The sequence below is a fragment of the Asterias amurensis genome, chromosome 12 (genome assembly GCF_032118995.1).
Source record: "Asterias amurensis chromosome 12, ASM3211899v1".
NCBI classification, from domain to species: Eukaryota; Metazoa; Echinodermata; class Asteroidea; order Forcipulatida; family Asteriidae; genus Asterias; species Asterias amurensis.
Genome location: NC_092659.1, coordinates 1990188 through 2016747, shown reverse-complemented (window position 1 = coordinate 2016747; position 26560 = coordinate 1990188). Strand labels below are relative to the sequence as shown.

At 37.4% G+C, this 26560-nt stretch overlaps 1 protein-coding gene across 2 annotated transcripts; it reads right to left on the bottom strand.

Annotated features, from left to right (window-relative positions):
- Positions 1-674: 674 nt before the first annotated feature.
- Positions 675-26560, bottom strand: LOC139945305 (SPRY domain-containing protein 7-like). Of its 2 annotated transcripts, XR_011787068.1 has the most exons (6): positions 26443-26560; positions 5407-5523; positions 4473-4633; positions 4217-4319; positions 3369-3792; positions 675-1954 (listed from the first exon to the last, which is right to left on the bottom strand). XR_011787068.1 is itself a non-coding variant. In XM_071942653.1 (5 exons), exons 1-5 carry the CDS (start codon positions 26549-26551, stop codon positions 3695-3697), a joined length of 588 nt encoding a protein of 195 aa, XP_071798754.1. In that variant the 5' UTR covers positions 26552-26560; the 3' UTR covers positions 675-3694. The 2 variants fall into 2 exon arrangements, 1 of the variants encoding a protein (XP_071798754.1); XM_071942653.1 differs by having other exon boundaries at positions 675-3792.

Below are 26560 nucleotides of genomic sequence, written 5' to 3'. Positions count from 1 at the left end.
ATGCATAAAATAACAAACCTAAGAAAATTTGAGCTCAATCCGTCACCGAAGTTGCGAGATAATGAAAAAAAAAACACCCTTTGTCACACGAAGTTGTGTGCTTTCAGATGCTTGATTATGAGACCTCAAACTCGAAATCTGAGGTCTCGAAATCAAATTCGCGAAAAAATTACTTCTTTCTCGAAAACTACATTACTTCAGAGGGAGCTGTTTCTCACAATGTTTTATACTATCAACCTCTCCCCATTACTCGTTACCAAGTGAGGTTCTATGCTAATAATTATTTTGAGTAATTACCAATAGTGTCCACTGCCTTTAAAGGTGTTATACAGTATTGGTAAGGGTAAAAAACATCATTATTTAAAGGAACACGTTGCCTTGGATCGGACGAGTTGGTCAAAACAAAAGCGTTTGTAACCGTTTTTTATAAAATGCATATGGTTGGAAAGATGTTATAAAAGTAGAATACAATGATCCACACAAGTTTGCCTCGAAATTGCGTGGTTTTCCTTCTACTGTGCGAACTAACATGGTCGGCCATTTATGGGAGTCAACATTTTGACCCCCATAAATGGCCGACGTGTTAGTCGACGAGGTAAAAGGAAAACCACGCAATTTCGAGGCATGTTTGTGTGGATCATTGTATTCTACTTTTACAACATCTTTCTACCCATATGCATTTTATAAAAAATGGTTACAAACGCTTTTCAAAGACCAACTCGACCGATCCAAGGCAACGTGTTCCTTTAATTTGAGTCTGAAAGTTTACTGATTGTGAAGTTCATACAAGAACCATTTTTTCTGTGAAATATTTCCCTCGGAAATCAAGTCATATTCGTAAAAACTGTATATATAAACCTAAGTAATGGGGAACAGCAGGTTTATTGTAACAACCAAAATTAAGGACAATGTGTTTACATGCAGAAAATTGTGCATGGTTCTTCACTATTTTCTCCCAAATAACACAAGGGATTAAAGTGACACATTGCCTTGGATCGGACGAGTTGGTCTATAAAAAGCATTTGTTATAAAATGCATATGGTGAGAAAGATGTTGTAAAAGTAAATGATCTACACAAATATGCCTCCAAATTGCGTGGTTTTCCTTTAACTTTGCGAGCTAACACAGTCGGCCATTTATGGGAGTAAAAAATTTGTCTCCCATAAATGGCCGACCATGTTAGTTGACGATGTAAAATGAAACCGTGCAATTTCGAGGCGTATTTGTGTGGATCATTGTATTCTACTTTACAAAATCTTTCTACCCATACACCATGTATGCATTTTAAAACAAACGGTTACAAACGCTTTTTATAGACCAACTCGACCGATCCAAGGCAATGTGTCCCTTAAGCCCAAATTTTCACAGGTTTGTCCTTTCATGGTTGATCACACAAACAATAACCACTGTCTGTGACTATATTTTCAGCTCTACCAATCCTGTATATCACCTTCCACTTTTACATCTTCAAAGCCCAACCCAACTACCCCAATCTAAAAACGACAACAAGAAAAACTTAGTGTTAGTTTGTGAATAAAATAATGCACAATTCAATACAAATATACAAATCAAGTCAAAAATACCGGTAACCACTACAAAGAAGTTCATAAAAACATTTTCCTGCTCAATTTGAACACAAGATAATGATATTTACCAATAATTAATTGTACTTGATTGTTTTGTGGGAACCGTCTTCGTTAAAATTTCGTTTTACTTAGTTTTAAAGATTCTCTGTAACATAAAAAAATGTACCGTCAAACGATTATTAATTATAATTTATATATTAATAAATCCAAGTAAGTGCTTCGCACCGATTTTAAATACATTTGCTGTAATAAATCAAAATTGAAGTTGCTTTCCTCGGGGTTTTGGCAATAATCCCATATTGATTCATCATCCTTTTGCCGCCACAAGTTCAGTCAGCCTGATGATGCTTCCAAGATATGACGAGAAACTGTCATCGCAAATAAATAAAAATTCCAGTTTATTTTTAAATTATGTTTTATATCAATATTGTGTTACCTGGATGACGGAGAATATTCATAAATAATCCCATAGGTTACGTAATCATGATTTGTAGAGGTTTTCAAAATGAAAAAACTTTTGCGACATTACAAATTCATCTTGTGATTTCACTACATGCACTTCAAAATAGTTGCATAACTAATTTGCCTAGACTTGTCGACACGTCGTTAAATGTTTTGTCCATGTGATGGTGTAACACTCGGCTTCAATGTGAAGATAGACAAAACATTTGCTGTAACAAGTCATTAAATACATTTGTTGTATTAAATCATAAAAAGTATTGATATAAACTTTAAGTATTTTCTTCAAAGTTTACAGTGATTCCTATAATGGTACATAATCATGATTTTCAGTGGTGCTCAAAATTAAATATTTTTGCGACATTACAAATTCATCTTGTGACTTCACTACATGCACTTCAAAATAGTCGCAGAACGAATTTGGCTAGACTTGTTGACAAGTCATCAAATATTTGTAAGGGTATAACACTCAGGTTCACTGTGAAACTGCTATATACAATCACTACAAGTACAACATGTAACGTTCATTATGCTTTCCTTTGACTGATTCAGTTAATGTGCAGCATTGGATATTTAGCAGAACTCAATCTGATTATTAACAATCGAATATTCATCCTGAGCTACTTTGCATTTTGAAATTATTATTATTTTTTACTTGTGCACTATTTATGTGTCTGTGGCTAGCTTCAAGTATTGGCGGCTCTTTTGTTTATTTTATTACACAACCAACAGCACAATTAGCGCCAATAACGGGATAAATAGGAAACAAGAAAAGATGCTCAGTTCTAGATATTGGAGGAAAACCCCAATGGGAACACCAATGCAATCAGGTAGTGACTGAAAACCCAATCCACATAAAAGGCTCTAGCCCGTCCAAGGTGGGATTCAAACCAGGGTCCACCAGGTCAAAAAAATGCCGTTCCAATTACAGAAAATGTTGTCTTTAAATTTCATGCTTTCTGCTGATACATTATACTTTCATTGAAAAGTCTTTCAGGCATTTCTATTCTCTCATCTTGTATTTATTTATGTATTCTGGTTGTGAAGCCAAGTACTCTCAGACAAGCAAACTTAATCACTGTACTAGCCAAGAACCCAATGGAGAGAAGACAAGAAAGCAAGTTTCAGTTTTAGAGGTGGGAGGAAAACCCCAGAGAATTAATCCAGGGAAAACCCACATACTCGTGTAGGGACTGGAAACCCAATCCACATAATGGAAAACCCACGCAATCAGGCAGTGACTGAAAACCCAATCCATGTAGTGCTCCCAGTGGGATTCGAACTGGAGTCCTAGAGGTGGAAGGCAAGGAAAGGAACCACTACCTCAACCCTGCATCTTGTTTCTATGGATGATGATGTAGCCTCCATTCCTACAATGTATATCCTGTTAGATTTCTCTGTAGTACTTGAATAAGCTAAGCTTGAAACAGCATTTGAATATCATACATAAGAAGTTAAACATCAAGTCATTGAAGCGGCACTAAGACGAAACCCTCGTCCCTCCGCTCAAACATTTTCACAAGTTTCATCTTGGAAGTTCAAAGGCAAGACAAAAAGTCACATGGATCCAAGCTCAGGGTAAGCCATAAGAGATTGTCCCTGGGTCCTCAATTTTGTCATCAGCCCCGTTGAGTTCTGAGTGGACCCTGTCATAATAACGACTGCTCGAACATGATTTTGTCGAATCCTGCGGGCGGTGTGTGGTAGAACTCGCTGAATTGCACGTCAAGGATTGCTCCCTCATCAACTGTTGAAAAAATGTTCAATTCATATAAAGTCAATTCAATTCAATTCCTGAAAAATCCTTTTTTGTCACCAGGCCTAAGCTTTTGAATATTCACTTTATCTTTTAAAGAACCATCTGACATAATAATAATAATAAATAAACTACAGCATTTATAAGGCGCACTTTACTGAAAAAGAAAAACATTCAAAGGCGCCGGTCAAGTTTTGTCAAGATGTTGGAAAGCAAGCAAAAACAAATGTGTTGTGAGTTTCTGCTGGAAGAGAGTGATGTTGTGGATTTGTCTGAGGTATTCCGGAAGTGAGTTCCAGAGTTTTGGTGCTATGTTGGAGTAAGCCCTGTCCCCATAACTGGCCAGGCGAGTTCGAGGAAGTTGCTCTAGTCAATTTCTCTTTTATCAAGATAAATTTTACCCTCAAATGCTTACCGTATGTCACTGGATAAACTGTGCCACGGATTCCAGTCAGAGGAATATTGAGCGGTGCACCATTCTTATAAAAGTTCATCTCAATATGGTCATATGTTATACCCTGGAAACAAACAAAATTATGAAATCGATAACAAAACATCCATTTCCATAAAAAGGAAAAAGTGACAATAGTTTCTTGCCATAAGATGAGCTTTGATCAAAAACGTATCTATAATTTTTTAATTTCTTCAATTCAAAGTAAATTTCCACTTACGATAATGTCACCCTCGGCGATATCTCCTTCTATTTTGTGTGTAACCTCCCCATTATGACAAATAGAACCATCCGACCTAAGCACCCAACTCTCTGCTTTGCTACCAAGAGGGAGGGTGTTAAGATTACACTTGCGGGTAGCAACTCCAAAGCCCCAGATTCCTGTGGGATAAAATGTAAGATGACAATGTTCATAAACAAAAATACAATAAAATATACAACTTTTAATCGACTAAAATGTTCAAATATCCTTATAATATGTTTTTTAAGCCTATAATTGAAGGATTCAATCCAAATAGTGCATACTTTGTGCTTTTAAGAATCTGAAATCAAATCTCCATTATAAATTCAGGACCAGGCACACTTTCATAAACCTGTTTAGCAGAAAATTCTGCTTGGAAAAATCCTGCCAAGCAGATGTGGGTACCAATCACACCAATGATAAATATATGTATTTTGGCTGGTAACCTTTTTTTTTGCTAAGCAAGGGGTTTCTGTGTTTAGCAAGTTTTTGTTCTTACAGGCTTTATTAAATTGAGCCATGAGGCTTCATGCAGGCAACATTTTTGGGGGAGGTTTGCGTCGGATTGTCACCGTTTTGGGGTTTTCCTTTTTTTTAAGAGGGGGGGGGGGACACACAAAATTATAACATTTACATTTTGGTAAACAATACAATTTTGTGTGTGGGGCCAAATTCACAATCACATGCAGGCGCTGATGTGAAACTAGTGATCTAATGTCATTGGCCTTATAGTTGAGCTTGGCTTTTGTTTTTCAAGCTACAACTGTACGCCTGTCAGTGTTATTAAGATTACACATACATGTACAGGCGCTGACGTGAAACTAGTGATTCAACTGTAACAGCTGACGTGAAACTAGTGATTCAATGTCACTAGTGATTCAACTGTAACAGCAGTCAGTGTGGATATATCTACCTGTAGATTGTAGTTTCATTTCAAAGTAGGCTTTGTCTTGGACCAACGGAGCATTCCCAAGAGCTCCTCCTGTGCCACATATTCTTCTTCCTGACTTCACGATGACGACATCACTCCCTGAAAAAAATACAGACAAATCAAATATCTAACTAAGTAAAAAACTGCAAATAAATGAAGCAAAAGATGAGGCAATTAAAGGCAATGTACATGTTTGGTAATTGCTAAAAATATATATTAGCATAAAACCTTACTCTGTGACGAGCAACAGAGAGCTGTTGATAGTATAAAACATTGTGAGGAACGACTCCCTCTGAAGTAACATAGTTTTTGAGAAAGAGGTAATTTCTCACTAAAATAATAAATAAATGACTTCAGAAGCCTTGTCTGATGAAGCACACTATTTTTTTGTACAATAAGGGTGTTTTTGTCTTTCAGTTTCATAACTTTCTTGCAACTTCAATGACCAATTGAGTTCAAATTTTCACAGGCCTGTTATTTTATGCATATATCATGTATATGTTGGGCGCGATCGGTCAATCTGCGCGATCAACCGATCGCGCTGCGCTATTGAACGATCAAATTAAGATCAATTGGTTGCGCAGCAATCGGTCGATCGCGCAACAATCGGTCGATCGCGCAACAATCAGTCGATCGCGCAATGACATCTTTGTGCGATTGATCGATTGCGCTACGAGTATTTTTTCCCGTTATCAGCGGATCGTGCAGGAAAGGCTTTGCACGATCTACCGATCGTGCAGGAATGGGTTTGCGCGATCGACCGATCGTGCAGGAATGGTTTCGCGTGTTCGACCGCTCGTGCAGGAAAAGTTTTGCGCGATCTACCGATCGTGCAGGAATGGGTTTGCGCGATCGACCGATCGTGCAGGAATGGTTTCGCGCGTTCGACCGATCGTGCAGGTAAACTATTCCTTAGGGCGATTTCTCAAAGCAATAAAATTCATAGCAGGACAAATTTTCAGTATCACCATAGTGATTTATATAGTGACGTCACACTACGATTGATTTGCAGTTACAATCAATGTTACATCTTTGTGAATTCGGCCCCTGAACATCAGCCGATCGCGCCAAACAATTCCTGCACAATCGGCCGATCGCGCAAAACCATTCCTGCACAATCGGCCGATCGCGCCGAGCCATTCCCGCACGATCGGTTGATCGCGCATGTTCGTTGCCGAATGTTGCGCGATCGACCGATTGTTGCGCGATCGACCGATTGATGCGCGATCGACCGATTGCTGCGCGATCGACCGATTGCTGCGCGACCAATAGATATTTCAATAGCGCAGCGCGATCGTTCGATAGCGCAGCGCGATCGGTTGATCGCGCAGATTGACCGATCGCGCCCAACATATATACATGTATGTTGGGATACACCTACCAAGTGAGAATAGGCCTACTACTAGTCATGCTGGTTTTTGACAATTATCAAAGTGTTCAAAATGAAGTTCAGTCACTAGTTAGCACTCGACTCAGTGCCTTTAAAATTAATGCCAGGTCATATCCGGCCTCATTTTGTTGTGGTTTGCTTGCATAGTGACAATTCACCTATTTCACGAGAGTTGGAATTTGTGGGGTAAATGTAAGCAGCTCTATTATGAATTTCTCACCAGAGACAGTAGCAGAAAGAGGGTCTCTGGTAAAAAAAAATGCTTTATCACGAAATAGATGCAATGTATCAAATAATTAAATAAAACTCCACCTTATTGTACTACCAGGCTGAAGTGAGCACCGTGTTTGGGCCCAACACTAAATCGGGCCCAGCACCGAAATTCTCCTCAGCACCGAATTTAAAAAAATCCGCAAACGACCGTCAATACACGTCGACACCATCAGGGATGCTTTATCAGCATACCTAACTTTAACGAAATTTGTGTCACCTTTAAATTATGAAATTTCAAGATTTTCTTTCAGGGATATGTTTGTTACATCCCTGATCATATCTCCTGGGCGGAAAAATAATCTCAGATTACTAATTAGCTCAGCCCAACTAATTAAAGATTGTCTCAAATTAGCATGTGTATAAATAATGTACTAAGTGCGGCAGACATACCTAACTTTGACGAAATTTGTGTCACTTTTAATTTATGATATTTTAATTTTTTCTTTCATAGATATGTTTGTTACATCCCTGACCACATCTCCTAGGCGGAAAAACAATCTCAGATTACTAATTAGCTCAGCCCAACTAATTAAACATTGTCTCAAATTAGGGTGTGTATAGACTATATATGTAAAAAGTGCGGGTAACATAACTAACTTTGACGAAATTTGTGTCACCTTTAGTTTATGAAATTTTAATATTTTCTTTCATTGATATGTTTGTTACATCCCTGACCACATCTCCTAGGCGGAAAAATAATCTCAGATCACTAATTAGCTCAGCCCAACTAACTAAACATTGTCTCAAATTAGCGCTTACGTATATAGCAACATAGTGTATACAAAGTGCGTGTATAGACATACCAAACTTTAACGAAATTTGTGTCACCTTTAATTTATGAAATTTTAATATTTTCTTTCAGGGATATGTTTGTTACATCCCTGATCATATCTCCTGGGCGGAAAAATAATCTCAGATTACTAATTAGCTCAGCCCAACTAATTAAAGATTGTCTCAAATTAGCATGTGTATAAATAATGTACTAAGTGCGGCAGACATACCTAACTTTGACGAAATTTGTGTCACTTTTAATTTATGATATTTTAATTTTTTCTTTCATAGATATGTTTGTTACATCCCTGACCACATCTCCTAGGCGGAAAAACAATCTCAGATTACTAATTAGCTCAGCCCAACTAATTAAACATTGTCTCAAATTAGCGCTTACGTATATAGCAACATAGTGTATACAAAGTGCGTGTATAGACATACCAAACTTTAACGAAATTTGTGTCACCTTTAATTTATGAAATTTTAATATTTTCTTTCAGGGATATGTTTGTTACATCCCTGATCATATCTCCTAGGCGGAAAAATAATCTCAGATTACTAATTAGCTCAGCCCAACTAATTAAACATTGTCTCAAATTAGGGTGTGTATAGACTATATATGTAAAAAGTGCGGGTAACATAACTAACTTTGACGAAATTTGTGTCACCTTTAATTTATGATATTTTAATTTTTTCTCTCATAGATATGTTTGTTACATCCCTGACCACATCTCCTAGGCGGAAAAACAATCTCAGATTACTAATTAGCTCAGCCCAACTAATTAAACATTGTCTCAAATTAGCGGTTACGTATATAGCAACATAGTGTATACAAAGTGCGTGTATAGACATACCAAACTTTAACGAAATTTGTGTCACCTTTAATTTATGAAATTTTAATTTTTGATTTCATAAATATGTTTGTTACATCTCTGACAACATCTCCTAGGCGGAAAAATAATCTCAGATCACTAATTAGCTCAGCCCAACTAATTAAAGATTGTCTCCAATTAGCGCTTGATATATAATAGCCACATAGTTCAACAAAGTGCCGGTAACATACCTAACTTTAAGGAAATTTGTGTCACCTTTAATTTATGAAATTTTAATATTTTCTTTCATAGATATGTTTGTTACATCCCTGACCACATCTCCTAGGCGGAAAAATAATTTCAGATCACTGATTAGCTCAGCCCAACTAATTAAACATTGTCTCAAATTAGCGCTTGATATATAATAGCCACATAGTGTATACAAAGTGTGTGTATAGACATACCTAACTTTAACGAAATTTGTGTCACCTTTAATCTATGAAATTTTAATATTTTCTTTCATTGATATGTTTGTTACATCCCTGACCACATCTCCTAGGCGGAAAAATAATTTCAGATCACTAATTAGCTCAGCCCAACTAATTAAACATTGTCTCAAATTAGCGCTTGATATATAATAGCCACATAGTGTATACAAAGTGTGTGTATAGACATACCTAACTTTAACGAAATTTGTGTCACCTTTAATCTATGAAATTTTAATATTTTCTTTCATACATATGTTTGTTACATCCCTGACCACATCTCCTAGGCGGAAAAATAATCTCAGATCACTAATTAGCTCAGCCCAACTAATTAAAGATTGTTTCAAATTAGCGCTTGTATATAGCCTATAATGTACAAAGTGCGGATACATACCTAACTTTGACGAAATTTGTGTCACTTTTAATTTATGAAATTTAAACATTTTCTTTCATTGATATATTTGTTACATCCCTGACCACATCTCCTGGGCGGAAAAATAATCTCAGATCACTAATTAGCTCAGACCAACTAATTAAACATTGTCTCCAATTAGCGCTTACGTATAAAGCCACATAGTGTATACAAAGTGCGTGTATAGACATACCTAACTTTAACGACATTTGTGTCACTTTTAATTTATGAAATTTTAATATTTTCTTTCATAGATATGTTTGTTACATCCCTGACCATATCTCCTAGGCGGAAAAACAATCTCAGATTACTAATTAGCTCAGCCCAACTAATTAAACATTGTCTCAAATTAGGGTGTGTATAGACTATATATGTAAAAAGTGCGGGTAACATAACTAACTTTGACGAAATTTGTGTCACCTTTAATTTATGAAATTTTAATATTTTCTTTCATTGATATGTTTGTTACATCCCTGACCACATCTCCTAGGCGGAAAAATAATCTCAGATCACTAATTAGCTCAGCCCAACTAATTAAACATTGTCTCAAATTAGCGCTTGATATCTAATAGCCACATAGCGTATACAAAGTGTGTGTGTAGACATGCCTAACTTTGACGAAATTTGTGTCACTTTTAATTTATGAAATTTTAATATTTTCTTTCATAGATATGTTTGTTACATCCCTGACCACATCTCCTAGGCGGAAAAATAATCTCAGAACACTAATTAGCTCAGCCCAACTAATTAAACATTGTCTCAAATTAGCGCTTGATATATAATAGCCACATAGTGTATACAAAGTGTGTGTATAGACATGCCTAACTTTGACGAAATTTGTGTCACTTTTAATTTATGAAATTTTAATATTTTCTTTCATAGATATGTTTGTTACATCCCTGACCACATCTCCTAGGCGGAAAAATAATCTCAGAACACTAATTAGCTCAGCCCAACTAATTAAAGATTGTCTCAAATTAGCGCTTGATATATAATAGCCACATACAAAGTGCGTGTATAGACATACCTAACTTTAACGAAATTTGTGTCACCTTTAATTTATGAAATTGTAATATTTTCTTTTATAGATATCTTTGTTACATCCCTGACCACATCTCCTAGGCGGAAAAATAATTTCAGATCACTAATTAGCTCAGCCCAACTAATTAAACATTGTCTCAAATTAGCGCTTGATATATAATAGCCACATACAAAGTGCGTGTATAGACATACCTAACTTTAACGAAATTTGTGTCCCCTTTAATTTATGAAATTTTAAAAAATTCTTTCATAGATATGTTTGTTACATCCCTGACCACATCTCCTAGGCGGAAAAATAATCTCAGATCACTAATTAGCTCAGCCCAACTAATTAAACATGGTCTCAAATTAGCGCTTGATATATAATAGCCACATAGTGTACACAAAGTGCGTGTATAGACATACCTAATTTTAACGAAATTTGTGTCACCTTTAATTTATGAAATTTTAATATTTTCTTTCATAGATATGTTTCTTACATCCCTGACCACATCTCCTAGGCGGAAAAATAATCTCAGATCACTAATTAGCTCAGCCCAACTAATTAAAGATTGTCTCAAATTAGCGCGTGATAGCCTAAATAGGTACAAAGTGCGGGTAACATACCTAACTTTGACGAAATTTGTGTCATCTTTAATTTATGAAATTTTAATATTTTCTTTCAAAGATATGTTTGTTACATCCCTGACCACATCTCCTAGGCGGAAAAATAATCTCAGATCACTAATTAGCTCAGCCCAACTAATTAAACATGGTCTCAAATTAGCGCTTGATATATAATAGCCACATAGTGTACACAAAGTGCGTGTATAGACATACCTAATTTTAACGAAATTTGTGTCACCTTTAATTTATGAAATTTTAATATTTTCTTTCATAGATATGTTTCTTACATCCCTGACCACATCTCCTAGGCGGAAAAATAATCTCAGATCACTAATTAGCTCAGCCCAACTAATTAAAGATTGTCTCCAATTAGCGCGTGATAGCCTAAATAGGTACAAAGTGCGGGTAACATACCTAACTTTGACGAAATTTGTGTCACCTTTAAATTATGAAATTTTAATATTTTCATTCATAGATATGTTTGTTACATCCCTGACCACATCTCCTGGGCGGAAAAATAATCTCAGATCACTAATTAGCTCAGCCCAACTAATTAAAGATTGTCTCAAATTAGCGCTTACGTATAAAGCCACATATGTGTATACGAAGTGCGTGTATAGACATACCTAACTTTAACGAAATTTGTGTCACCTTTAATTTATGAAATTTTAATATTTTCTTTCATAGATATGTTTGTTACATTCCTGACCATATCTCCTAGGCGGAAAAATAATCTCAGATTACTAATTAGCTCAGCCCAACTAATTAAAGATTGTCTCCAATTAGCGCGTGATAGCCTAAATAGGTACAAAGTGCGGGTAACATACCTAACTTTGACGAAATTTGTGTCACCTTTAAATTATGAAATTTTAATATTTTCTTTCATAGATATGTTTGTTACATCCCTGACCACATCTCCTAGGCGGAAAAATAATCTCAGATCACTAATTAGCTCAGCCCAACTAATTAAAGATTGTCTCCAATTAGCGCTTACGTATAAAGCCACATAGTGTATACAAAGTGCGTGTATAGACATACCTAACTTTAACGAAATTTGTGTCACCTTTAATTTATGAAATTGTAATATTTTCTTTTATAGATAAGTTTGTTACATCCCTGACCATATCTCCTGGGCGGAAAAATAATCTCAGATTACTAATTAGCTCAGCCCAACTAATTAAAGATTGTTTTAAATTAGCGCTTGTATATAGCCTATAATGTACAAAGTGCGTGTAACGTACCTAACTTTGACGAATATTGTGTCACCTTTAATTTATGAAATTGTAATATTTTTTTTTATAGATATGTTTGTTACATCCCTGACCACATCTCATGGGCGGAAAAATAATCTCAGATCACTAATTAGCTCAGCCCAACTAATTAAACATTGTCTCAAATTAGCGCGTGATAGCCTAAATAGGTACAAAGTGCGGGTAACATACCTAACTTTGACGAAATTTGTGTCACCTTTAAATTATGAAATTTTAATATTTTCTTTCATAGATATGTTTGTTACATCCCTGACCACATCTCCTAGGCGGAAAAATAATCTCAGATCAATAATTAGCTCAGCCCAACTAATTAAACATTGTCTCAAATTATCGCTTGATATATAATAGCCACATAGTGTATACAAAGTGTTTGTATAGACATGCCTAACTGTGACGAATTTTGTGTCACTTTTAATTTATGAAATTTTAATATTTTCTTTAATAGTTATGTTTCTTACATCCCTGACCACATCTCCTAGGCGGAAAAATAATCTCAGATCACTAATTAGCTCAGCCCAACTAATTAAAGATTGTCTCCAATTAGCGCGTGATAGCCTAAATAGGTACAAAGTGCGGGTAACATACCTAACTTTGACGAAATTTGTGTCACCTTTAATTTATGAAATTTTAATTTTTTCTTTCATAGATATGTTTGTTACATCCCTGACCACATCTCCTAGGCGGAAAAATAATCTCAGATCACTAGTTAGCTCAGCCCAACTAATGTAAGATTGTCTCAAATTACCATGTGTATAGCCACATAATGTATTACAACGTGAAATTTGTGTCACCTTTAATTTATGAAATTTTAATATTTTCTTTCATATATATGTTTGTTACATCCCTGACAACATGTCCTGGGCGGAAAAATAATGTCACATCGCTAGTTAGCTCAGCCCAACTATAAGATTGTCTCAAATTAGCATGATTGTGTATAGCCACATAATGTATCACAACGTGCGGGTAACATACCTACTTTGACGAAGTTTGTGTCACGTTTAATTTTCGAAATTCTAATATTTTCTTTCATACATATGTTTGATACATCCCTAAACACATCGCCTGAGCGGAAAAACATTCCATGACCACTAGGTAGCTCAGCCCATCTTATTAAAGATTGTCTCTAATAAGCGCGTGGTTCTTGATAATTTTATCAAGAACCAGACCTCGGCGGGTTTAAACCACTAGTTGAAAACCGATTCAACACACTTTGATTCCCATTCATAAATACTTTTTTGGTTAAAAAGCGTAATAATGTATGAAACTCTGTAAAACTTATCGTTTCCGAGTGCTTGAGCTCTGTATGTTTCCACCTCCATGGTGTACCGTTCAGTAGTACATGTTACATGCACATGTACGATGTCCGTACGCGTGTGTTTTCCAGTTCCGTTCGTGCGCATGCGCGTATAGTCTTGGTGCATATTCGCTGGTTTTCCTTTCACACACAGCGCGGCCAACTCATCGACAGCGCCTGCATCGCCCGTAACCAGAAACGTCTTGCATCAAGACTAGCGCGGAGTCTCCGGTTATAAACACTGGTCATTATCAACGGTTTAAACACCCCACGTGACGCGATTCCACCAATATGACTAGCGAAACTGTCTGAGGTATTTATGAATTAAAGTTTAACCTCCGGTTTGAACAAGAAGCTAAGATTAAACTTATGACTCAACTATTGCGATTTTCTGTTATTCCCAGCAGCGCCCTCCTTCGTTGGACCAAAGAGAGCGCTGTTTGGATTTCCCCCAAAAGTTCGCGCCACATGATTTTTACAAATTAATTTAATTTGATTCCCGATGACGTCATTATAACGAAATGAGGTTTGTGGTGTCTTGATACTAAAGTTCAACTACCTGTTGTGTTTCGTTGTTAAAATCAATCTCAATCGTTAGTTATTCTGAAGATAAGCTCGAGAAAAAAACCAGAAGGCAAACTTTGACCCAGGGTTAATACGGCCCGGAAGTTAAGGTCATACGATTTTCTTTACAAAAGTTATATCTATCTATACTGGGTGCGTTCGTTTAGCTTCTCTGGGTCGACCCGGTCTGCTCCGATACGTTCCCGGGTCAGCCCAAGTGCTTGTGGAGTGGGTCACTTGGGGTGACCTGAGGTGCATGCCGTCACCACGAGAGGGCGAGTGTGATCGTTCGGTTAGGTATTATCATCCCAAGGGGCCCACCCGAGTGAGCACTACGGGGTCGACCCATGGAAGCTTATCGAACGCACCCACTATTGGGTGCGTTCGTTTAGCTTCCCTGAGTCGACCCCGGTCTGCCCCGGTGCGTTCGAATAGCTTTGACGTCATTCCAGGGGGTTCAGGTGGTCAGCCCCCAGTGCCCTGCTTGTGGAGTGGGTCACTTGGGGACTGGCCCCAGGTGCATGACGTCACTACGAGAGCGGTGAGTGATCGTTCGTTTAGCTCTTGTCGGGGCTCACCTGAGTGAGCACCGCGGGGTAGACCCAGGGAAGCTATCCGATCGCACCCATTAATTCCCTAACCTGCGCCATCTTTGATTAATAATACAACCGTTTTTGTAGAGCGCATTTTCCAAAGGATACAAAGCGCTAGGGATAATGCACCCAAAAACCCACAAGAGAAAAAAGAATAGCAAGCAAAAATACAAAAAGTGACAGAATCAAAAACACATTAGATGGAACGATTAAACAAAATGTGTTTTTAAAAGTCGTTTAAACTGTTCTACAATAGAAGCGTTCTGGATATTTGTTGGGAGTGAGTTCCAGTTAATGCGGGGACCAGCGATGGAGAATGCACGGTTTCAAAACTTCTTTGAGGATCGAGGTACCACCAGATTTTAGTTTGCTGAGATCTAATGTGTCTGAAATGTAGGACGGGAAAGTATTGGATACAGTTTTGAACATGTTCAGTGCCGTCTTAAAATTGATCCGCTGGTCGACTTGAAGCCAATGTAGATCCGTGAGCAGAGGTCTGGCATGGGAATATTTTGGCTTCTTATGGATCAGTCGAGCGGCCTTGTTTTGGAGTCTTTGTAAGCGGTTGAGATCATGTTGCTTCACTCCAGTGATATGTTCACTCATTGACATGGAGTTGTCAAAAGTTACTCCCAGGTTCCAAACGGATGAGACAGGATTGATGGTTGTGTTACCTTTGGTGAGTCTTAGTAGCTCAAGACGTTTGTATTGATATGGTGCTGATGCTATGAAAAACTCTGTTTTGTTTTCATTCAGCATGAGTTTGTTTGCAAGCATCCAGGTTTGGACATCCTGGATACAGTTAGATAGCCTGAACAAGCAGCACTCAGCATCACACGGGATGGAAGGATCAAAATCTAGGTAGCTTTGAATGTCATCAGCGTACATGTGGTAGTTGACTCCATGCCGATGCACTTGCAGCATGGACCCAATGTGTTCTTCTTGTAAAGTAGGACGAGAACCACTGAAGAGGAGTTCCAGCGATCCCGAATTGATTACGAAAGCGTTGCAGTAGGATATCGTGGTCAAGGGTATCGAAAGCAGCAGAGAGGTCGATCATTACCAAGAAAACGGCTCTGCTGCTGACTATTATGCGAAGGATGTCGTTGTGTACCCCGAACAGAGCTGTCTCGGTGCTGTGACCAACTCTGTATGCTGACTGCAATGGGTCGAGTAGCTTGTGGTCGTCCAGGTATTGGGTGATTCGGGAGCAGACTACCGTTTCAATGACTTTGGACAGGTAGCGGATGTTAGAAACTGGGCCAGAATTCTTGAGATCTTCTTTGTCCATTGAAGGCTTTTTCAAGATTGGTGTTACTATTGCACCCCCAGACTCTCAGGAAAGACACCTGACTGTAAGGATGCATCTTTTGGTAGATCGCTGAACAATCTTCAAAAAATTTCAGAAGTGACATAATGGTTGGCCAGCGCAGTTGGTGATATTGAAACGGTAGGTTGTTGTGGGATGCTGCCAATTAATTCATTGATGGTACGGGAAATACTCAATGCAGTCATCATCATCATCATCATCATCATCATCATCATCATCATCGTCATCATCATCATCAACATCTTCATCAACATCATCATCATCATCATCATCATCATCATCATCATCATCATCCTCCTCTTGATCCATCAGGTGGAACGTAGAGCCACCCAACCACTGCGCTCTGCTGCTGATTGCCACAGCTGGCCGGCGCGGAACTCAAAGTCTGCTTCCTCTAGGAGCCGTCTGACATGGCCAAAGAGGGAATGACGTTTCCGGGAGATAGTCACACGGAGGTGCTCGATGCCGGCGGTCTCCGAGATTGTTGCGGTAGAGATTAAATCAGACCACCGGACACCGAGAATGCGTCGTTGATACCTGAGGCTAAAGCCTTCGTGTGTTATCAGCTCGGAGTGTCCATGGTGGATGAGGCAAGCCCCAGGCGTCAGAGAATGTCGGGAGGAGTAGCCTGAGGAATGGATGTCACAGCCGAGATAATTGAACTTCTGTGTGATTTGGACAGAGTTACCATCAACGGTGACTTAGGCGGGATGTGGGCCGAGGCTGGTGCAGTTCTGGATCTTGGTTTTGGCCCATGACGTGTGCATCCCCATCATCCCAGCTTCTTCCTCAAATCTTTGGAGTGAGACAGGCCACTGGGCAGGCTCTCCTATGAACAGAGCAGCGTCGTCAGAATAGTCCAGATCTGTGAAGGATGTGTCCCCGACCATTATTCCGAAGTCTGACTCACAGCGGTTTAGGATCCAGTCGTTGGCGCAGCAGAATAAAGTTGGGGCAAGGATGCAGCCCTGACTGACACCCGGGGTGGTAGAGAAGGGGTTGGAAACGTCACTTCCAATACGTACAGTGGATGCACAGCCCATGTGCAGGTCCTGAATCAACGAAAGCAGTATTGGTGGGACATCGGTTGCTTTCAGGGCCTTCCAAAGAGCATCGCGATCCAAGGAGTCGAAAGCTGCCTTGATGTCAACGTAGGCAACGTAGAGAGGCCTCTCAAATTCACGGTGGAGTTCTGGAAGAAGTCGGAGAGCAAGCACGGCATACAGAGTAGGCCGGCCTTTTGTAGACCAGACTGGTTGGGTCGTCGGTGACGGGCGAGTATGGGTTCTAAGCAGGAGAGCAGAACATGGCTGAACACCTTTTCAGGGACAGACAGTAGAGTTATAAGTCTGTAGCTGCTGCACTGGTTTCGATACCCCTTTCCTTTGTACAGGGAGATGATAATGCCATCCCTCCATTCAGTAGGAACCCTACCAGAGGACTATTTTATGTTTTGAAAGAGCTTGTGGAGGGCAGCACTGATTGGGGTTTCTGCACATTTGAGCAGCTCAGGAAAAATGCCGTCAGGTCCTGCAGCACGCCCATTATTTAACTTCCTGATAGCTCAACGTACTTCAGGTGCTGTAGTGCTCACGCCAGCGGGCAAGAGTCTCCTCGACCGACTTGCAGGGACTGCCATCAGTTTTTGTAATTGGGGAGGTGCTTTGTCCCTGTTGTGGGGGGACGCGCATGCACTTGATGGCCTGGAAGGTAGGACGGGGGTTTGTTTTTGCAGTCCTTCTTCGGCATTGTCGGCGAGGTCGTTATAAAACTCCTCAAGGTCGCTCTTGGCCTTAGCTTTAATAGCACCCTTAAGTCTGCGAGCTTCATCAGGTCAAGTACGTCCAGAGTACTTGGAGTCAGCCAGGGACGTCGCTGTGGTCTGCTGCTGCCGATGGATTCTGAAGCAGCAGAAAGTTGCGTGTTAGTGAGCTAATACATAGAACCGTCTGGCGGTTGGTTTTGTGGTTTGCGGTAGACCTGGATTTTGATCACGCCAACAAATTATCGGTGGTGTGTGTTAGCTGGAGCCTCTGCCCCTCTGTAGACCCTGTAGGAGCTGAAGAGAGAGGAATCTCTTGTTATGGTCAATCTCCTTCCTGGTGCAACCGTCATTGGATAGCCACGTCAGATTGTGAATTTCTTTCCGTCTGAAGAAGGAGCCGACAATTGACAGGTTGGCGAGGGAACACGTGTTGAGGAGGCGTGCCGAGGTATCATTAATTGGCTGTCCGGAACCGAAGTTTCCCACAACACGCTAGTAACCTGCACGTACTTTTCCGCTTACAGCATTCAGATCTCCAATGACAAGTTGTTGGTCATGGGGTGGAGTAGATTGAATGAGTGGTCCAGTTGGTTGATGGAGCCGGGCATGAAGGATCCGGTTTGAGACTGGTGTCCATTGCGTTAGGGATTAACTGACCTTGTTATTAAGGAGCAAGGCAACTCCCTCCGTGCGGCCTGAATTGCCCGAATGGTACATTGTATACTGATCGATACGGCGTTCTCCAGTTCCTGGGATACGAGCTTCGGTAAGACCAGCGATGCTTATTCGGTAGCGTGTCAGTTAATGAGACATGGCTTCCGTGTATACAGCGTTGGAGAGTGTCAGTACGTTCCATATAGCGACACGGAGACACGATATTAGATCGAGTTTTAGTCCCAGTTTGGAGCCCACTATCGGTCTGGCACCGTCCTATGTGGAACTTGAGGTGTCAGACGCACGATATTAAAATTTCATAAATTAAAGGTGACACAAATTTCGTCAAAGTTAGGTATGTTTGCCGCAATTAGTACATTATTTGTACGTAAGAGCTAATTTGAGACAATCTTTAATTAGTTGGGCTGAGCTAATTATTGATCTGAGATTCTTTTTCCGCCTAGGAGATGTGGTAAGTGATGTGACAAACATATTTAGAAAGAAAAAATTAAAATTTCATAAGTTAAAGGTGACACAAATTTCGTCAAAGTTAGGTATGTATCCGCAATTTGTACCTATTTAGGCTATCAAGCGCTAATTTGAGACAATGTTTAATTAGTTGGGCTGAGCTAATTAGTGATCTGAGATTATTTTTCCGCCTAGTAGATGTGGTCAGTGATGTAACAAACATATCTATGAAAGAAAATATTGAAATTTCATAAATTAAAGGTGACACAAATTTCATCAAAGTTAGGTAAGTTTGCCACAATTAGTACATTATTTGTACGTAAGAGCTAATTTGAGACAATGTTTAAATAGTTGGGCTGAGCTAATTATTGATCTGAGATTATTTTTCCGCCTAGTAGATGTGGTCAGTGATGTAACAAACATATCTATGAAAGAAAATATTAAAATTTCATAAATTAAAGGTGACACAAATTTCGTCAAAGTTAGGTATGTCTATACACGCACCTTGTATACACTATATGGCTATATACAAACACTAATTTGATACAATCTTTAATTAGTTGGGCTGAACTAATTAGTAATCTGAGATTATTTTTCCGCCTAGGAGATGTGGTCAGTGATCTAACAAACATATCAATGAAAAAAAATATTGAAATTTCATAAATTAAAGGTGACACAAATTTCGTCAAAGTTAGGTATGTTTGCCGCAATTAGTACATTATTTGTACGTAAAAAAAAAGCTAATTGGAGACAATCTTTAATTAGTTGGGCTGAGCTAATTATTGATCTGAGATTCTTTTTCCGCCTAGGAGATGTGGTCAGTGATGTGACAAACATATCTATGAAAGAAAAAATTAAAATTTCATAAATTAAAGGTGACACAAATTTCGTCAAAGTTAGGTATGTATCCGCAATTTGTACCTATTTAGGCTATCACGCGCTAATTGGAGACAATCTTTAATTAGTTGGGCTGAGCTAATTAGTGATCTGAGATTATTTTTCCGCCCAGGAGATGTGGTCAGGGATGTAACAAACATATCTATGAAACAAAATATTGAAATTTCATAAATTAAAGGTGACACAAATTTCGTCAAAGTTAGGTATGTCTATACACGCACCTTGTATACACTATATGGCTATTATATATCAAGCGCTAATTTGAGACAATGTTTAATTAGTTGGGCTGAGCTAATTAGTGATCTGAGATTATTTTTCCGCCTAGGAGATGTTGTCAGGGATGCATCAAACATGTTTATGTAAGAAAAAACTAAAATTTCATAAATTAAAAGTGACACAAATTTCGTCAAAGTTAGGCATGTCTATACACACACTTTGTATACACTATGTGGCTATTATATATCAAGCGCTAATTTGAGACAATGTTTAATTAGTTGGGCTGAGCTAATTAGTGTTCTGAGATTATTTTTCCGCCTAGGAGATGTGGTCAGGGATGTAACAAACATATCTATGAAAGAAAATATTAAAATTTCATAAATTAAAAGTGACACAAATTTCGTCAAAGTTAGGCATGTCTACACACACACTTTGTATACGCTATGTGGCTATTAGATATCAAGCGCTAATTTGAGACAATGTTTAATTAGTTGGGCTGAGCTAATTAGTGATCTGAGATTATTTTTCCGCCTAGGAGATGTGGTCAGTGATCTAACAAACATATCAATGAAAAAAAATATTGAAATTTCATAAATTAAAGGTGACACAAATTTCGTCAAAGTTAGGTATGTTTGCCGCAATTAGTACATTATTTGTACGTAAAAAAAAAGCTAATTGGAGACAATCTTTAATTAGTTGGGCTGAGCTAATTATTGATCTGAGATTCTTTTTCCGCCTAGGAGATGTGGTCAGTGATGTGACAAACATATCTATGAAAGAAAAAATTAAAATTTCATAAATTAAAGGTGACACAAATTTCGTCAAAGTTAGGTATGTATCCGCAATTTGTACCTATTTAGGCTATCACGCGCTAATTGGAGACAATCTTTAATTAGTTGGGCTGAGCTAATTAGTGATCTGAGATTATTTTTCCGCCCAGGAGATGTGGTCAGGGATGTAACAAACATATCTATGAAACAAAATATTGAAATTTCATAAATTAAAGGTGACACAAATTTCGTCAAAGTTAGGTATGTCTATACACGCACTTTGTATACACTATGTGGCTATATACAAGCGCTAATTGGAGACAATCTTTAATTAGTTGGGCTGAGCTAATTAGTGATCTGAGATTATTTTTCCGCCTAGGAGATGTGGTCAGGGATGTTACAAACATATTTATGAAAGAAAATATTAAAATTTCATAAATTAAAAGTGACACAAATTTCGTCAAAGTTAGTTATGTTACCCGCACTTTTTACATATATAGTCTACACACACCCTAATTTGAGACAATGTTTAATTAGTTGGGCTGAGCTAATTAGTGATCTGAGATTATTTTTCCGCCCAGGAGATATGGTCAGGGATCTAACAAACATATCTATGAAAGAAAATATTAAAATTTCGAAAATTAAAGGTGACACAAATTTCGTTAAAGTTAGGTATGTCTATACACGCACTTTGTATACACTATGTGGCTATTATACATCAAGCGCTAATTTGCGACGATCTTTAATTAGTTGGGCTGAGCTAATTAGTGATCTGAGATTATTTTTCCGCCCAGGAGATGTGGTCAGGGATGTAACAAATATATCAATGAAAGAAAATATTGAAATTTCATAAATTAAAGGTGACACAAATTTCGTCAAAGTTAGGTATGTCTATACACGCAATTAGTACATTATTTGTACGTAAAAAAAGAGCTAATTTGAGACAATGTTTAAATAGTTGGGCTGAGCTAATTATTGATCTGAGATTATTTTTCCGCCTAGTAGATGTGGTCAGTGATGTAACAAACATATCTATGAAAGAAAATATTAAAATTTCATAAATTAAAGGTGACACAAATTTCGTTAAAGTTAGGTATGTCTATACACGCACCTTGTATACACTATATGGCTATATACAAACACTAATTTGATACAATCTTTAATTAGTTGGGCTGAGCTAATTAGTAATATGAGATTATTTTTCCGCCTAGGAGATATGGTCAGGGATGTTACAAACATATCAATGAAAGAAAATATTAAAATTTCATAAATTAAAGGTGACACAAATTTCGTCAAAGTTAGGTATGTCTATACACGCACCTTGTATACACTATATGGCTATTATATATCAAGCGCTAATTTGAGACAATGTTTAATTAGTTGGGCTGAGCTAATTAGTGATCTGAGATTATTTTTCCGCCTAGGAGATGTTGTCAGGGATGCATCAAACATGTTTATGTAAGAAAAAACTAAAATTTCATAAATTAAAAGTGACACAAATTTCGTCAAAGTTAGGCATGTCTATACACACACTTTGTATACACTATGTGGCTATTATATATCAAGCGCTAATTTGAGACAATGTTTAATTAGTTGGGCTGAGCTAATTAGTAATCTGAGATTATTTTTCCGCCTAGGAGATGTGGTCAGTGATCTAACAAACATATCAATGAATAAAAATATTGAAATTTCATAAATTAAAGGTGACACAAATTTCGTCAAAGTTAGGTATGTTTGCCGCAATTAGTACATTATTTGTACGTAAAAAAAGAGCTAATTGGAGACAATCTTTAATTAGTTGGGCTGAGCTAATTATTGATCTGAGATTCTTTTTCCGCCTAGGAGATGTGGTCAGTGATGTGACAAACATATCTATGAAAGAAAATATTACAATTTCATAAATTAAAAGTGACACAAATTTCGTCAAAGTTAGGCATGTCTATACACGCACTTTGTATACACTATGTTGCTATATACGTAAGCGCTAATTGGAGACAATCTTTAATTAGTTGGGCTGAGCTAATTAGTGATCTGAGATTATTTTTCCGCCTAGGAGATGTTGTCAGGGATGTAACAAACATATCTATGAAAGAAAATATTAAAATTTCATAAATTAAAAGTGACACAAATGTCGTTAAAGTTAGGTATGTCTATACACGCACTTTGTATACACTATGTGGCTCGTAAGCGCTAACTTGTGACAATCTTTAATTAGTTGGGCTGAGCTAATTAGTGATCTGAGATTATTTTTCCGCCTAGGAGATGTGGTCAGGGATGTAACAAACATATTTCTGAAAGAAAATATTAAAGTTTCATAAATTAAAAGTGACACAAATTTCGTCAAAGTTAGGTATGTTTGCCGCAATTAGTACATTATTTATACGTAAGAGCTAATTTGAGACAATGTTTAATTAGTTGGGCTGAGCGTATTATTGATCTGAGATTATTTTTCCGCCCAGGAGATGTGGTCAGTGATGTAAGAAACATATCTATGAAAGAAAATATTAAAATTTCGAAAATTAAAGGTGACACAAATTTCGTCAAAGTTAGGTATGTATCCGCAATTTGTACATTATAGGCTATACACGCGCTAATTTGAGACAATCTTTAATTAGTTGGGCTGAGGTAATTAGTGTTCTGAGATTATTTTTCCGCCCAGGAGATGTGGTCAGGGATGTAAGAAACATATCTTTGAAAGAAAATATTACAATTTTATAAATTAAAGGTGACACAAATTTCGTCGAAGTTAGGTATGTCTATATACACGCACTTTGTATACACATGTGGCTATACAAGCGCTAATTGGAGACAATCTTTAATTAGTTGGGCTGAGCTAATTAGTGATCTGAGATTATTTTTCCGCCTAGGAGATGTGGTCAGGGATGTAAGAAACATATCTATGAAAGAAAATATTAAAATTTCGAAAATTAAAGGTGACACAAATTTCGTCAAAGTTAGGTATGTATCCGCAATTTGTACATTATAGGCTATACACGCGCTAATTTGAGACAATCTTTAATTAGTTGGGCTGAGGTAATTAGTGTTCTGAGATTATTTTTCCGCCCAGGAGATGTGGTCAGGGATGTAAGAAACATATCTTTGAAAGAAAATATTACAATTTTATAAATTAAAGGTGACACAAATTTCGTCGAAGTTAGGTATGTCTATATACACGCACTTTGTATACACATGTGGCTATACAAGCGCTAATTGGAGACAATCTTTAATTAGTTGGGCTGAGCTAATTAGTGATCTGAGATTATTTTTCCGCCTAGGAGATGTTGTCAGAGATGTAACAAACATATTTATGAAAGAAAAAATTAAAATTTCATAAATTAAAGGTGACACAAATTTCGTCAAAGTTAGTTATGTTACCCGCACTTTTTACACATATAGTCTACACACACCCTAATTTGAGACAATGTTTAATTAGTTGGGCTGAGCTTATTAGTGATCTGAGATTATTTTTCCGCCTAGGAGATGTGGTCAGGGATGTAAGAAACATATCAATGAAAGAAAATATTAAAATTTCATGAATTAAAAGTGACACAAATTTCGTCAAATTTAGTTATGTTACCCGCACTTTTTACATATAGTCTATACACACTCTAGTTTGAGACAATGTTTAATTAGTTGGGCTGAGCTAATTAGTAATCTGTGATTATTTTTCCGCCTAGGAGATGTGGTCAGGGATGTAACAAACATATCAATGAAAGAAAATATTAAAATTTCATGAATTAAAAGTGACACAAATTTCGTCAAATTTAGTTATGTTACCCGCACTTTTTACATATTGTCTATACACACTCTAGTTTGAGACAATGTTTAATTAGTTGGGCTGAGCTAATTAGTGATCTTAGATTATTTTTCCGCCTAGGAGATGTGGTCACGGATGTAAGAAAAATATCTATGAAAGAAAATATTACAATTTTATAAATTAAAGGTGACACAAATTTCGTTAAAGTTAGGTATGTCTATACACGCACTTTGTATACACTATGTGGCTATTATACATCAAGCGCTAATTTGAGACAATCTTTCAATTAGTTGGGCTGAGCTAATTAGTGATCTGAGATTATTTTTCCGCCTAGAAGATGTTGTCAGAGATGTAACAAACATATTTATGAAAGAAAAAATTTAAATTTAATAAATTAAAGGTGACACAAATTTCGTCAAAGTTAGTTATGTTACCCGCACTTTTTACATATATAGTCTATACACACCCTAATTTGAGACAATGTTTAATTAGTTGGGCTGAGCTAATTAGTATTCTGAGATTATTTTTCCGCCTAGGAGATGTGGTCAGGGATGTAACAAACATATTTCTGAAAGAAAATATTAAAACTTCATGAATTAAAAGTGACACAAATTTCGTCAAATTTAGTTATGTTACCCGCACTTTTTACATATAGTCTATACACACTCTAGTTTGAGACAATGTTTAATTAGTTGGGCTGAGCTAATTAGTAATCTGAGATTATCTTTCCGCCTAGGAGATATGGTCAGGGATGTAAGAAACACATCTATGAAAGAAAATATTAAAATTTCATAAATTAAAAGTGACACAAATGTCGTTAAAGTTAGTATGTCTATACACGCACTTTGTATACACTATGTGGCTTTATACGTAAGCGCTAACTTGTGACAATCTTTAATTAGTTGGGCTGAGCTTATTAGTAATCTGAGTTTATTTTTCCGCCTAGGAGATGTGGTCAGGGATGTAACAAACATATCAATGAAAGAAAATATTAAAATTTCATAAATTAAAAGTGACACAAATTTCGTCAAATTTAGTTATGTTACCCGCACTTTTTACATATATAGTCTATACACACGCTAATTTGAGACAATGTTTAATTAGTTGGGCTGAGCTAATTAGTAATCTGAGATTATTTTTCCGCCTATGAGATGTGGTCAGGGATGTAAGAAACATATCTATGAAAGAAAATATTAAAATTTCATAAATTAAAGGTGACACAAATTTCGTTAAAGTTGGGTATGTCTATACACGCACTTTGTATACACTATGTTGCTACATACGTAAGCGCTAATTTGAGACAATGTTTAATTAGTTGGGCTGAGCTAATTAGAAATCTGAGATTATTTTTCCGCCTAGGAGATGTGGTCAGGGATGTAACAAACATATCCCTGAAAGAAAATCTTGAAATTTCATAATTTAAAGGTGACACAAATTTCGTTAAAGTTAGGTATGCTGATAAAGCATCCCTGGTGGTGTCGACGTGTATTGACGGTCGTTTGCGGATTTTTTAAAATTCGGTGCTGAGGAGAATTTCGGTGCTGGGCCCGATTTAGTGTTGGGCCCAAACACGGTGCTCACTTCAGCCTGGTTATTGTACTTGAAAAAGCAAAGGAAACAAAATGTTTAAAACAATAAGATTAAATCACCCATATGTGACATGTCCAAGGTAACGGTGGGTATTTCTTTCAGTGGGACATGACCGCTGCGAAATCCACCGCCAGGCCAGCACCGAAAACAGCAAAAGCAGGCAGCCATTGTCGCTGT